The sequence below is a fragment of the Eulemur rufifrons genome, chromosome 29, assembly GCF_041146395.1.
Source record: "Eulemur rufifrons isolate Redbay chromosome 29, OSU_ERuf_1, whole genome shotgun sequence".
NCBI lineage: Eukaryota > Metazoa > Chordata > Mammalia > Primates > Lemuridae > Eulemur > Eulemur rufifrons.
The window spans coordinates 13402319-13417385 of record NC_091011.1 but is presented as its reverse complement, the minus strand read 5'-3'; the positions used below and the strand labels follow the sequence as shown (position 1 = coordinate 13417385).

At 41.2% G+C, this 15067-nt stretch overlaps 1 protein-coding gene across 1 annotated transcript in view; it reads right to left on the bottom strand.

The window, feature by feature from the left end:
* GLI3 (GLI family zinc finger 3) overlaps positions 1-15067 on the bottom strand; it is a 258402-nt gene that overhangs the window by 63674 nt on the left and 179661 nt on the right. The window contains exon 7 of the mRNA XM_069461897.1: positions 10602-10803. Within this exon, the coding sequence (XP_069317998.1) occupies positions 10602-10803 (202 nt within the window). The remainder of the gene's footprint in view (positions 1-10601; positions 10804-15067) is intronic.

Genomic DNA, 15067 nt, shown 5'->3' with positions numbered 1-15067 from the left:
CCCCCTTCCTTTGGGTGAATGGGCATTACTAAGTGTAACTACCTCATTCTATTCATTAAATAAACAAAACCCAAAAAAACCCATTTCACACATAATTACAACGTCACACAGACTTTGCATGTCCCTCCACACACCCTTCCAGAGTTCCAGGAGCCTGAACTATCTGGCAGGGCTGGGGAGGAGGCCCCAATGGTCATTTACACTTCTAACTCTGGGAGTCACGATATTTTGGGCTTTAAAAAGTCAGTACCTAATTAAAAATCAAGACCATTAAAAAACAAAACATTTCACAAGGCAAAAAAATGCCGTTGGTTTTCTATATAGGTAATTCACAAACATTAACAGCTGGACAGGGTAGGTACATTTTTAAAATGATGTAGGAAAGAAGACAAAAATGACACTCCATCTTCCTACCACAGTTTCTTAGGTCCAGGATCCTCCCTGTCCTCAGCATGCACGGGTAGGGGTTGTGAAGGCTTTCAACACATTTTGCTCACATCCCCGTTTGGGGTTGCCACTTTTTTGCTGGTAAAACTAAGTAAACACCCTCTAAAATTCACATCAACTATCAGACTGCAAGAGCTCTGAGTGAACACAGAATGGACGTGTGATCTTCAGCCTTCACGGCTTATTCATAACGGGCCAGCAACGGAAACAATCTCTTCTCTGCGTGCAAAGAGCTGACCAAGGGCATGTTACTGGAGGCCTTTTCTGCACCCAGAAGAGCTGTCCCTCGGCCCTCAGCCCTCAGCCCTTCTGCTGCTGCTGGCTCCTGCCAGGTGCCCAAGGTAGGAGGGCTGCCCCGCTCCAGATTACAAAGCCTGTTTAGAATGTAATGGCAGAAGTAGAAAGTTCCTGGCTCTTTCACAGCAGCTGTTACTGGATTTGGGAGTCCAGCCTTCTGCTCTCAGAGTGCTGGCGCAGAGTTCTCAGGGTGAGGATGGGGGACGACTGGGCACTGCACATGGCATGTCAAGAATGACACGCAGGATGCCCTTTCTACTAAAATGATGCCTCCCACATGCACCCTCAACCTCTTGGGCATGGAAGAACCCGCTGAGGACTTCCATTGGGGAAATAAGGACACCTGAGCCACCACCGCCTCCTAGTCTCTAAGTCTATGCAGGAAGGCCCATGGAGGGGGGACTCCCGCACCCTAAGAAGCTTCTGCCTCGTGGCACAGCATGAGTCCCCCTGCAAGTCAGCACTTGCTGTGTCCCCTGCCTGGAGCCCTTGGCTTCCTTCCGGAGCTCAGCATGCTGCTTCCTTTCTGTCACTCGAGTTCCAGCTGAAATGTCACCTCCTCAGAGAGGCCTTCTTAGACCAATGCCCCCATCAAAATGAGTCCCTCTGCACCTCCTTGCCCAATCATTCTCTGCTGTTTAACAGCTCTCTTCTCACGGCAGCACACAGTGGTCTCTGAAATTACACTCTCTCTCTCCCTCTAGGAGGCCAAGTGAGCTGGCACACAGTAGGCACTTACTACTGACTCAATGAGTGACAAAACCCTTCCTCAGTGTATTAGTTTCCTGCAACAAATAACCATGAACTTAGTGGCTCAAAATCATACACTGTTTTTTGGTTTTTTTTTTTTAATTGTAAAACTGAAATATTTATTAACATAATTGTATATCCATATGTAATGGATATACAGAAATACTTTATAAACAATACAGAGATACTTTGTATACTCTGCCCAATTTCCCCCAATGGTAACATCTTACAAAACTATAGCTTTAATATCACAACCAAAAAGTAAGGCTGGCAGGGTTGCACTTTTCTGGAGGCTCTAGGCTCCCTGCCTCTTCCACCTTCCAGGGCTGCCAGCATTCCTTGGCTCAGGGCTCTGCACCACTCCAGCCTGCTCCTCTGACTCTAATTCTGACCCTCCTGCCTCCTCCTGTAAAGACCCTTGAGACTGTATTAAGGCCACTCGGATAATCTCCTCATCTCAAGATCTTTTGTTTAATCAAATCTGCAAAATCCCTTCTGGCATGGAAGGTAAAGTGTTCACAGATTCCAGGGATTAGGACTGAACATTTTGGAGGGCCGTTATTTTGTCTGCCACATTCAGAACAGTCACCTCAAAGAAAAATATGTTTCCTCTGAAAACTACAGTTTGACAACACGTCTGTAAAACAGTGTCGCATAAACCAAGCTGGTGTCTGGATTCACTTTTTTCTGTAGCACCGCAGCAGCCCAGGACAAACTCTGCTGATTAAGATCAGAATTAAATTCTACCTTTAGAGACCCTAAGAAAAACCTCCTAAATAGTTCATGTATTCAATCCACTATTACCTAGAAATACAAAGTATTAATATTGTCGAAAATTTTTAAAAATCTGTTCTGTCTTCCCTAAAGAAGGACTGTCTATACTCTAACCCTTAGAAGCTGAGCTCTCCTACCTCAAGGCCCCCCCCCACCCCCGCTTCTTCTTTCCTATGAGTCATTGAAGATGTTAATTTTACATTCTGTTTCTGAATTCTCTCCATTCAACAATAAATAATTCTTTAAAAAAATTTATAGTTTTCAACTTCATTTCTAAATAATTACATGAAAGATGGGTAATTTAAAACAACAAACATTTATAAAAATGTGACTTGTACCTGCTAATCTACATTTAGTCAATAAGATCACTAGAAAGAAAGAGTTTGATGCCCCAGGTCTTCCCAAGCAGTGTGCTAACTCAGTCACAGGCATCCTGAGATATGGTCTACAAGGGTAATGGAGGGAGGGAAAAAAAAAAAAAAAAAAAAAGAAGTATCAAGGTCATAAAACCCTTGAGGAATACAGCCCTTGTGGGGTGGCTAATCCGTGAAATGTATTCCAAATGCCCCGCCCCAGATGCGGTTTGCAGCAGGGTTTGGAGGCGCTTCTAGAGACCAGTGTTCCTCACAATGCGCTTTGAGAAACACTCTTCTAGGACGACAGTTATAGAGCCAGAATAAGTTAATTGAAATGTTAATCTGCCCTTCAGTTTACTAAAGAGCAGAAAAGGAGAAAGATGTGGAGTTTAGATGCTGACCGATCGGAGTAGATTTATGGCGACTGCCTCGTGTACTGAAAAAGGCACTCTACTGGATGCGGTGATTCCAGCGCAGAGTTCTGGGCCTGTCTAAACAAGGAGAGTCGCCCCCGGTCAGTGCTACCTTCACGCTCCGCTCCCGGCTGAGCTAAAAGTGATCAACAAACTGCTGTCTGAGTGGAACCCAGTTCTTCTGTTTTTCCAAAGATTTAAATAAAATTCTCCAAGTCTGAATCTTTAAGAAAGGTCTGATGTGTATGTATCTCTATCAAAAATCAGAAGTATAAAGTTTTGTCAATATTCTTTTACAAACTGTGATCAAATGTGGCAAACTGGGCCTTGTTTCTTAATATTTCAGTAAATAGCACAGTAGCACCTCCCTTCTGAAGTCTCCTGTCTGGGAATCTCAACAATTATCCCCAACTGGGCTAAACTGGGGGTGTGGATAGAAAGTAAAAATGTGAAGCAACTAAAATAAATGTCATAAAGTCCACATACTGCTCGGCATTCACTCACTCAGCACGTTTTAACTGAGTACTTTCTCCATATCCTATTCATATCTCCCAAGAATAAAAATTATTTGTCACCAGAAAGTTACATATTAATTGTAATCAAAACATAAAACTTTGAAATGCATAATCACGTTTGACTTGCACAGTAAACATTATTTTTTCACACCAAGAAAGTGATGTGAGTCAACATTTGTACAGAAACACTTTTGATCCATTTGTAAATCAAATTTATATTTTAGTTCCTGGAATGATCTTTAAGTGGTGACACTACTAAGTTCATGTGGTAGAAAATCAATCATTAAACATTTTATTCAACCCTACCATACATATAGGCTTTTCAAGGTCATTAATATTCAAATCAAATTGATAGAACTCAATCAAAATAGCACCGGAGAAGAATCCATAATGTGTTTCAGAAACGTTCCAGGAATTCTATACGCGGTAGAGCATAAGAGAGTGGGGGACAGGCTGGATTCCCTCAAAACAGTACAATAAATGAAGCACTATAATTTGGCTTGCTGCAGCCCTATCAGAAGGGTAAATAAGAGCTGATTACAATATTCAAGGCATTTTTTTGACCTAAAAAATGAAGGAAAGAGTCTAGGAAAAATAAGATGTCGAGAGGCCATTTTACCCAGCCACTGTACATTAAAAGGTAAAAGCCACTATTTTTTGTTTAATGATTTCAACCCACAGGGCATTTTAACCCTTCCATAAAATAATAGTCTTTCCTTGGAGCTGCCATGGAATATTTGCCTTCCACACAGTCGCAGTGCCAGGCTTTTAGTCCCAGTGGATAATACACGTGGGGAAAGGGCCAGGGTAGATGTGGGGAACAGAGCAGTGAGAACTTCACATATTTCATTTACATTTGCTTCAGCAGAAAGGCTCATCAGTTTCCAGGTGCATCTCTGGAACCTCTCAGTGATCTTAAATGGCCGCGCAGAGCCAGACAGGCAGGTGACTGATCAGAGAACTAAACCAAGCAGAGCCCTGGCATGGGTGGTAAGTGCACTCAGATCGCAAAGGCACCATCTCTTGGTTCAATGTGAAGAGTAAAGAATATGGAGCACCTTTGGATTTGGGGGAACTGTCTTATTTTAAATATAAAATCAACTCTGTCTCAGGGCACCTGTAAATACTTTTTACAATTGCCTCGACTGCTGAATTTCATTCAGGTTTGAATTTCTAAAATACCCTTAAAAGATTTCAAGTTGCGTGATTCCATTAGGATGCATTACTTTAGGTCAGGGCACTGGGATGAAGAAACTTCATGCCACGATAAACCCGTTTGCCACAGGCTGAAGAATGCAATGAAGACATTTACTTTCCGGTGTTCCATCTGTCTTAACCCTTTCGTGAAACCACTGCTGGAGGGAACCTCAGGCAACGGGCACCACTGAGATAACAAGAGGGCCCCACAAGGTGAGAAACTGACTTCAAGGAGAGAGAGAGGCACTAGAATCAAAACCAAACTTCCCTGCTACTTTGTGGCCGTTGTACTAACGAGGTTATCCACTTTCTGCTTACAGCTGTGGAATTTACTGCACAACAGCTGCCATTCAAAGAACCGTTTTTTCCCCTAGTTTTGCAGAGAACAGGCCAAACGCTATCATTATTCGTGTATGTGTGGGTACAGCGACATACATGCACACATGTGCTTCTATTTGAGAGGAAAAAAATAAAGCTTCCACTTCCATCTATAAAAGTTCCTAGGGCAAGTTTATTGGGGAATGCAGCCCAGGCTCAGAAATAAAGAGCACACAAATAAAGACCCACATGCTTTTTCAACACTTACATCCAGGCACACACACTCTAACGCTTTGGAGAAAAATACATTAGGCTTTATGTTATGAAAGTGATCTACAAAACTAAAAAGCTACTGGCCATTACACAGCCAAATAGGTAAGACCTCCACAAACACGAATAGCAGTGACAACTATGAGATGTGGCAGGAAGTGCAGCCCTGAGTCATGTGTGCATCCAAATCATGTAAGTTGGTCAGCCATGTAGACATGGTTAGAAGAATCATATGTTAATAGCAGCATAATCAATTTCTTCAGATCATCAGATAGTATTATTTCTCTATTATAAAGAGCAGTTCCCACCAATCCTTTTAGCCATGCCTCCCATTTGAGGATTTCTAAGACAGAAAGAAGCATGGCTTGCTGGAGTCCAGAGTCAGACTGACCACGTTGAATTCATGGTTCTGCCACGTAAGCAGCTGAACGCCTTTGATTCAGCCCACTAGCCTCTCTGAGCATCAGTTTCCTCATCTGTAAGATTAAACAGCCTCATTGGGAGCCTCCAAGGCTTCCTATAGGTCTTAGATCACTGGTCCAAGACACTGTGCTATAACCTGGCCCCTGCCCATGTCGCCAACCTTGTGCCTTGGGTGACCTGCCCTCTGTTTACTGTCATTGGTGCCCTGGTCTGCTGACAGTTCCTCAAACGCCCCACACTTCCCATCTCAGGGCCTTCATCTGCTCAGCCCTCTTCTTAGAAAGCTGAAGAAAGCTCTTCCCCTGGTGGTCTGTCATCCTCCTACAGGTCTCTGGCCAGCCCACCTGCTATTCTTTCCTAATATCTGGGACATTTTCCTTACAGCACCAACCAGAATTCTTACAAGCTCCTTTGCTCGTTCATTCATTTGTAGGTGCTTTGAGGCTTTTCCCTTCTGTGAGTATCGAAGACGGGGGTCATTTTTGTAGCCCGCACGCCTAGCACAGTGACTAGCACATAATTAAACTCAGCTAAATATTTGACGAATGACCAACTGATTAAATGAAGTACTACATAAAACTAATTACCACATCTGGAAGTACATGAGCACTCTCTTTTTAAGGTAGTATTAATTACTTTCACTGATAATGGGGGAAGGGAAGTTTGTCTCATAATTTTCAGAAGATGGAATCCGAGAACTTTAAAGACACTGGTAATTTAGCACACATCTATTCTTCAATTGTTTCTCAGTTCATTTTTGTGATGTTTCTATGACATAAACAAGGTGCTTACTCAGCACAGAGCCAAGGAGCTGTGGCGGCTGCACTGGTTTCCGCCCTGCCTCAGGCAGCATCAGTGGACCTGCCAGATACACCCTCAGCCCGGAGCCCTGCTGTCGGAGAGGAGTGATGATGCACGAAACAGAAAATACAACTTGCTCTCTGGTCACACTGTTGGCAACATAAAAACCTGTGCTGACTTGTGAGGCTGGACATCTTGGCACCCAATTCAGAGGATGACCCAGAGTATGGAAATGTCATTTTCACTGAGATATCTTTCCTGGCCATGCCAAACCTAACCCTACTAAGGATATGAAACTATCTTCATTTTAGCCATTAAAATCAAAAGGGAGAAAAGTTATACCTGGTGGGTTAGAAATGAGTGGATTACTCACTTTTTCATTCCATTTACATTTGCCGAAGACCACAGAAAGATGAGAGGGTCATTTTAAACACCTTCTCTTCCAATGGGCTTTTGTGAATCAATACTTGTTTTATATGGTGTTTTCATAGCGGTCTGAATTATTAGGTAAATATATAAGCACAAGAACCACACTCAAACTTAAGTTAGACATTTGATTTTTTAACCCTTTATTTTATATCCATCCCTCTGTCTCTATCTCTATATATCTATTAATCTGTAGATATGTAATATAACATTTATATATACTGTAACTTTCAGAAAACCAGAATTATTCATCTACCAAATGGAAACTTTCTTTAATAAAGGGATAATTAGCATTCTAATTACTCATGAAATAGCTCCTTAACTTATCCATCCGGGAGCTATTTGTGGAATGTTGCCAGCGTGTGAGGACACAGGTGTTGCAGGGATGGAGACAAGATGTACACAGCCCTTAACTTCCTGGTGCTTGTGTTCCGCTGGAGGGAAACAACCAACTGCTAAACGAGCAAGTAAATACGGAAATTTCCAATAGCGGTAAACACTATTACAGGCCTCTCTGAGAACAGCATTTGAACTAGGGCATGAATGTGAAGGAGACAGCTATGGCATCTCTTAGAAAACTGGGTATCTTTAAACATTTAATAACATCTTTAGAAACTTAAACGACATCATTAGCCTATGCACTGCCAATCCTAACAGCAACTTAGGTGTGAGAAATCATGTAAGCATGAAAGTCCAATGTGTTTGGGGTAGATTAACAAGCAGGGGATGGGCGTGCTGGTGCTGATGCCCACTGGGCACGGGACTTTGCCAGCTTCATCTTGCAAAGATCCACTGGGCTCATGCGTAAATCAAGAATAACACCACTTGCTTCCCCAAATTGCTGGGACATGAGAGCAGCGAGTGAGCCTCGTGCCTGCCCTGCTAACACAGCAGAGATGAAATGCACCTGAAATCCACATTCTCTCTTTACCTTTCACTCTTGAGTAAGTCAACTACTCTTTCCAGATGTCTTCTTGCTTCTTTCCTTCCCCTGTCATCCACCAGTCCTACCACTGATTATTCCTGAAGTCAGTTTTTAGATCTCACAAAATGAAACTTAATATAGGGGCACGAAAAGCACCACTGTTTCTCCAGCTAATGAAACGGCAAGTGGTGCCAATGATCACGATTACCATTATTATATGGCAAGCTGATCTCATCTTGGGTTATCTGTATTACCTCCTGTGCGTTAGATGCAACATAGTATCCTAATGTTCAGCAGATGTGGATTACAGAGCAAGGGACCACACTGCAGAGGAGGACTCAACGGAAAGGCTCAGAGGAAAGAGACAAAATGAGTGTTGATGGGCCCTGGTCACCCCACCTCAGACCTGGCTGGTCTTTAAGTAAATCTCTTTCACCTCTGATGAGAATAAAGGGGTCGGACGCAGTCGCTCCTTGGAGGGAAAGGGGACAGCAATTATTTCAAGTCAGGATAGTGACAGTCTCTCAAGTACTAGCTTACCTGAGTAAAGGTGAGGAGACCAAGAAGTCAGCAAAGATGCTGGGGTAAGAATAAATACAGACAGCACTATGACCATTTGAGTACCATATTCTAATCTATGCCCTTTATATGCTATAAAAAGTCAAGAAAGCTGGGCAGAGGGCAAAATGGAAGAAAAATTAAAGAGAAGCAAGAGAAATGAGTGTTCACAAAGTGATTCTGTGTGAGTATCATTGCATGAATAGTACCGTGTGCCATGGTTCTGTTGTGACTTCTAGTCAAGCCACATAGTAATTGCATAAGGACCTGGGAATATTTGCCAGGAGTGTGGGAACAGCCAGGCAGTGGCTCTGAGATTGGTACACTTCCTCAGGGCCAGACAGGAATGGTCACCGGTGTAGCACAGCCAGGCCCGTGGTAGCCCCTCTGCTGGATGGATTATCCCAGGTCAGTTCTCCTGAGACTTCGCCCAGGGGTAGGATCTCATCCTGCCATTGCAGATCCACACCGACTTTAATAAAACATGCCTTTTTCCTACATAGTGGGTGTCCTATCTGTAGTTTATAAATGCAAAGACTATACTTAAGAGAGCTGAAGGGCAAGTTAGGTTTGCCCAGCTGGCTGGTGGCAAAGCTGGAATCTGACTGGAGACCTGTCTAGCTGCAAAACCTACCTTTGTGACAACAGTGGCTACACTGGAAAACACCCCGGGACCCCTCTCTGTGTACTGACTGCTATCATGTGAGCACAGTTAACCTCTCTCCATGTTTCCACGCTTTATGGACCATAGGAAAAGAACAAAGAAAAGCAGCAGAAAATGACATTGTATCAAAATTAGGATTTATAATATTTAAACACTAACTCACCTGCCAAGCAACATTGCTGATAATTGAACAAGAAAAGAATTAAAACTATAATAGAGAACATTATGGAAAAACAACAGTATTCATTATTTCTAGTAAATGTGGGTCTGTTACTACTGCTAAGACTTTTTTTTCTGGACCGACGAGATTTCCCTAACATGCATATCTACCATGGAAGAACCATCAATTACCAACTTAAGTTACTGCCCATTCATAGAAATAAACAAACAAGTGAAACCTCACTTATTAAAAACAGGCTAGTGAAATAGCCATTCATATGTACATTTAAAGCAAGGAATTATCTGTGGCTTATGAAACTATAATTCAAAAAGATTGCCAGTGACTGAATTCTTAAATTACTGGCAAAAAATTTAGGAGAAATAAGAGCTAAAGTTTATAACCAGGATTGCTTAATTAATTCATTAGAATACTATCTAATTCTATGTCTCAAATAACAATTCGTGAGCTAGCTTAGGTCAAATAATAAATGGGGGATAAAAGCAGTGTTAACATACCTAAAACTCCTAAGTTGGCTTACTTTTATTCCCTACTTACCGACATCTGTCCAAGTTTGATCATCAGCCATGAGAAAGACTTCATATTAATGTTTACAAAAGTCTGTGTTTGTACCTTCACATGGAAATACAGACATGATGCACTTCATGCAAGAAGTGTCAAAATGCTACTAGTCTATGGCAAAGACAGATGGTCAAAATGGAGATCTTTCAAATTAAGCCAAAACTGCTTAATAGAAAAACAAGGAAATATTCTCTTGCTAGATTTCCTCTGGTAACTATACCTTCCAATGTCATCTTCACTTATTTTCCATTAAACTGAAAACCCTGCTGTTTCTTTCTCCCTCCCAATGAACTCCTTTCCCTTAACAGCTGTAGCACAAGACTTTTGTCATGACAGACCAGTCTGTTCCTGGTCTGTACGTGTGGTCATATAACCAGGTATGAAGTCATTTTTTCTCTAGAGGACTATTATTAGAGAAAAGAGGCCAGATAAAAAGATTTGCCATACTCACTGTCTCTAAGAAGTGGGTTTTGTCATAACTGAATCACTGCTATTCCTATATATGGGCTATTGACTAATGTCTGCAAAAAAATTTACTCTGGGCCCAATCACTGGTTTTGCAATTCACTGTTGTGATATTTGACCTGTATCCTGGTACAGGCACAGCATCATGCTGTTTTATTCTTCCTCCTCATAGCCAGTCCATACTGAAAATGCATCACTACAGGTGCAGTCAAGTGCTGACATTTTATTAAAACATCACATAATGGATTCAGGAAAATACATACCTGATTGCACTTGCAGATAAGTGACCATAGGAGCCACTTGCTGAAGAGCTGCTACGGGAATTATTGAGAATCGTGACCAAGGAGTTGGGAGACGTCCTTATCATGGTCTGAAGGTCAAAGCTATGATCCGACAGTGGTGATATGGACAGTGTACGTTTTCGGCTGGGCCTGGCTGACAGCCTGGGGCTGGGGAATCTGGTGCCTGTTATATAAACAAAACAGAACCTGATCACCTGCAGTTGCACTCTTTACCCATTATTTATTGCTACTTGCTGGTGTGGAAGAAGTGAAAGAGAAAAAGCCAGCAACTTGTGGTGACAAGCACCTCTCCTCCCCTTGTGATCTACTAGCTACAATTGAGGAAATTAGGGAGAAATATTTATCTTCTAGGGGCTTACCTCGGGGGAGCTCTGTTTATTAATGTGCAGGCAAAATGATAAATTGCTAAACAAAAGGGAGAGACTTTTATGTGTTATCCTTCTCATTTCTAGTGATTTATGAATCTGACGGCTGCTTAGATATTCCCATCATTAATTCACCACAAGCGACAAAGACAGTGGTTCCCACAGTTACCACACACCACCCTCCCCACCCCAGCATACACCGTTTTAAGGCAATGAGCCAAAGGGAAAAAATGAATTAAAATACCCTAAGATCAAAAAAATTCAGCTTAGTTATACTCACGTCTACCCATGATTTCTGGAGTTATCTGCTCCATGGTATACTTAAAGCCTTACTAAAACAACTTATAAAGACATTACCCAAAATCAGTGGTTCTCAACTGGGGGCAATTTTTCCCCATGGGGACACTTGACAACATCTGGAGACAGTGATTGTCACAACTCAGGGGGCTCTACTGGAATCTAGTGGGTGGAGGCTGGGACGCTGCAGAACATCCTGCAATAAGCAGGGCAACCCCCCGCCACAATAAAGAATTATCTGGCCCCAGGAGCACTGAGGTTGAGGACCCCTGCCCTAAATTTCCCATAATTAGGAGCATAAATTTCAAGAAATATTTAAAACCTTGGGATGTTGTTTGTTTACAGTTATTTCTGGTGGGGGTGGGGGGAACCCCTGTAAGCATGACAATGAGATCTGATGAGCCTCTAGGGCATTTTAATTCTTCTCTGGACCTTGCTGCTCCAGTCAGAACTAATAACGGACAATGCATTTATTAGAATTTTTAGCTTTCGATTCCACTGATGGAGTCCTAATCCAGAGGTTAGTAATGCAAACTTAAATGCATGCCAACTTAATACAATGGTTTTTAATCTGAAGAGTTAAAAATTAAATGCCCATTTGCATTCCAATTTGGTTAATATTAGAGATCTGAATTGCAGGGCACAGAGATAAATGTGGCCCACAGGTCCACTCTGTCTTTTCGATGGTCACATTTACATTAAAGAGTCATCACACTAAAGTTTAATGAACGAGTGAGAACATAATCCTGCTAGGTAAGAGGCAAACCAAACATGATTAATTTTAAGTAAAAATGGAAGGTTTCTGCTATTTCATAGCATGGGTATACCAGTTTGTAGGGACACAGCAATTTTGCAGTAGCCAGAAAACCAAAGTTATAAGTAGGCCTTTATAGGAAAAAGTTCAGGCTCCAGAAAATTCGCTGGGAATATTTTCTTCAACAGAGATGGACCCTGACACGAGGTAACAATCCAACAGGCTTTGAGATAATTTAAGGAAATGGAATAGATGAATGTGAAAGACTTTATTGCCAATATTATAGAAAGGATTTAAAAAATAAACCACAAACTGGAACTTAATAAGTTAGTACCATCCATGTATAAAACTGGAAAAACAATTTGAATGATGAATGTGGTACCTGTTCAAATTTTTCTTTCAGGCATATTTAAAATGAGTCCCTTCATTTAGAATAGTTTCATTACCAGCCTGATGTAGGGCACGTTAACACAAAATAGCAATCCCACCTATGTATTTATTTTTAGGTATTTAAATCAGCATCTTACTTTTATTATGGCATCTGCCCTAAACACACCTGTTTCACATTTACTCACTATTGGTGGCTAATTTCATCATAGAAGTTTTTCAATGAAGAAACACATGCCATTTCCAAATAATTCCAAGGACAAACCAGATTTATTGTCGATTTACATATAATCCTTGGACATAATCCTTCTCCGTGGGACTCGGGAATCACTGGCAGAGTTAGAAGAGACAGCACATGCTATATCCCAGTAGAATGGGTGTATCTCTAAATTTTTGAATTCCTGGAACATCTCTAGTTTTGTACATCACTAACTAGCACCGATGAAAAAGATAAGGAGGCCATTTGGTGCTCTCACTCACCCGGGGCTTTAAATGCCTCTCCCATCACCCAGAGACAGAGCGAGGGGCCTTGCAGGGCCTCTCATCCTCTCCATGGAAAACTTCAGGTTGCACATGGCCTGATTGGAAGTTCTGTTTTTCCCTTAAAGACTGGATCTTATTTAAGTCAGTTTCCACCAATATAGTGTGGTTCTCAGGGGCCCTCATCTCTAGGATGATCCTTATAGGGGTTACTTGCTCTTATATCTTTTAAGGTCACTCTAATCCTGAGAGGTAGAAGTAGAGCCATAAACAGACTAGTCTACTCTAATGGGCTATATAAAATTACTCTATCCTACATCTTGCTGATACTCAGGTATGCCCACTGTTGGAACATTTAAAAGTCAGGTGCTCACCTGAACCCTCTCACAGAGGTTTCTGCTAACCAAGGAGTCCCAAATATCTGTAACAATGATCAGACTGACCGGCTAGCTCCCAGTTTTGGATCTGCCACTGCAGATATGTATCCCATGTAGGAATTTAAGATTAATGCTTCACTTCTCCATTGGAGATGGGGACTCATCTTCTGATGTTCTGTCTCAATAAAATAACTAAATGCTATTTTAGTTACTTTAAGGAAAAGAATATAGTGCTTTAAGAACTTTCCAACCCTTCAATATGTTCTTCCCAACTTCCTAATAACCAAGCAAAAGAAAAGAACATTGGCATTTTGGGACAGCGATTTGGGATCCCCTGTTGAGGGGAGCTGCTAAAACACAAGTGAGCACTTGCAAAACAGCTGAAAGAGAGGGAGCCAGTTCTTCACTGATCATACCACTTCCTTCTTAAATATAAGCCAGAACGTGCTTATTGTTCCAGCACAGATATCTCCAATCTGGCTTTCTGTTAATTGTTTTGTTTCTCTATTCTAATAAGAAATTCTGACAAAGAAAAAGGAGGTTTCTTTTTATGTGATGAATGATAGGACATCTAAATTCCTACTTAATGACAATCAATTTACCATATACTCAGGCAAATTAAAATTCCTTTAATTAGTTTTTACAAAGTAAAAAGGTAGCTTCATCCTTTATTTAGATAAAAACCGCCACTGCCTGACTAAACACATTCTCATCAAATAGGAGTCTCTCTTATTTTAATTCTTTATTTGCAGATTTTAAATAACTAATTTGCATAATAACACTGAACTTTTTTTTTTCAACAATCGCTAATTGAAATGTGGTTATGATGCATCTGAAATGTAAGCTCTCTACTCTACAAAGCCAAACAACAAAACCCCTGTAAGAAGATGTAATTTATTTTACTTTCTGTGTGGTAATGAGCTCCCCAATGGAAACCAGTGCAAACTTGTGTTCTTATGGAATACACGAAAGTAGTTCTTGGTGGTAAGGAGACTAAGGCTGCAGATTTTCACCCCTGTGGACAAATCACCTTCTCTCTATTCCAAAGCTCAGGACTGAATTACTAGGGAGTTGACACAAATGCAACCCTCTGTCACAGAAGCAGCCAAATAGACTGTAAATGGAAAAGCATAAGTTAATCGCTGCTACTAGGAAAAACAAACAAAATTCCAAGCAAATGCCCTACTCAAAGTTGTATTTTTGTCACATCCACAGGTAGCGGCATTCATTGACGTATGACTTGGATGATGCTTCAGGTTCACTTCCCGGCATCTTGCAAAGGGATGTGTATTTAAAGGCTATGAAGACAGCAGAGCTCTGGAACGCTCTGACAAGTGACAGTCATTGGCTCGTCTGCCTACGCACCTACATAAGTAACCTAAAGGAATCATCATACACCTTAGAACCCCAAAATAAGGGATATAACACACATGAAATGACCCTATTTTCTGTCACTGCTAGCTACTGAAAGTAGCCCCTTCTGATTTGGAAACAGTTTTTATTTTACTAGATGTAACTATTCTGATCCTTTCACATATTCAGCAGCTATAAAAGACTGTAGTGAAATATGATTTTAATGTAAAGGAAACATATGGGACAAAATAAATCATTTAATATAAAAATGTAAAATCAACATGGGTTTTTTAAAACTAATTTTAAAGCATCAATTCCAGGAAACCAAGGAGTGAGTGCACAAAGTCCATCCATACATCAAATCTGTTCCCTTATTTTGTTAGCAAGACCATCAGCACGGGACAGCTTTTTGAC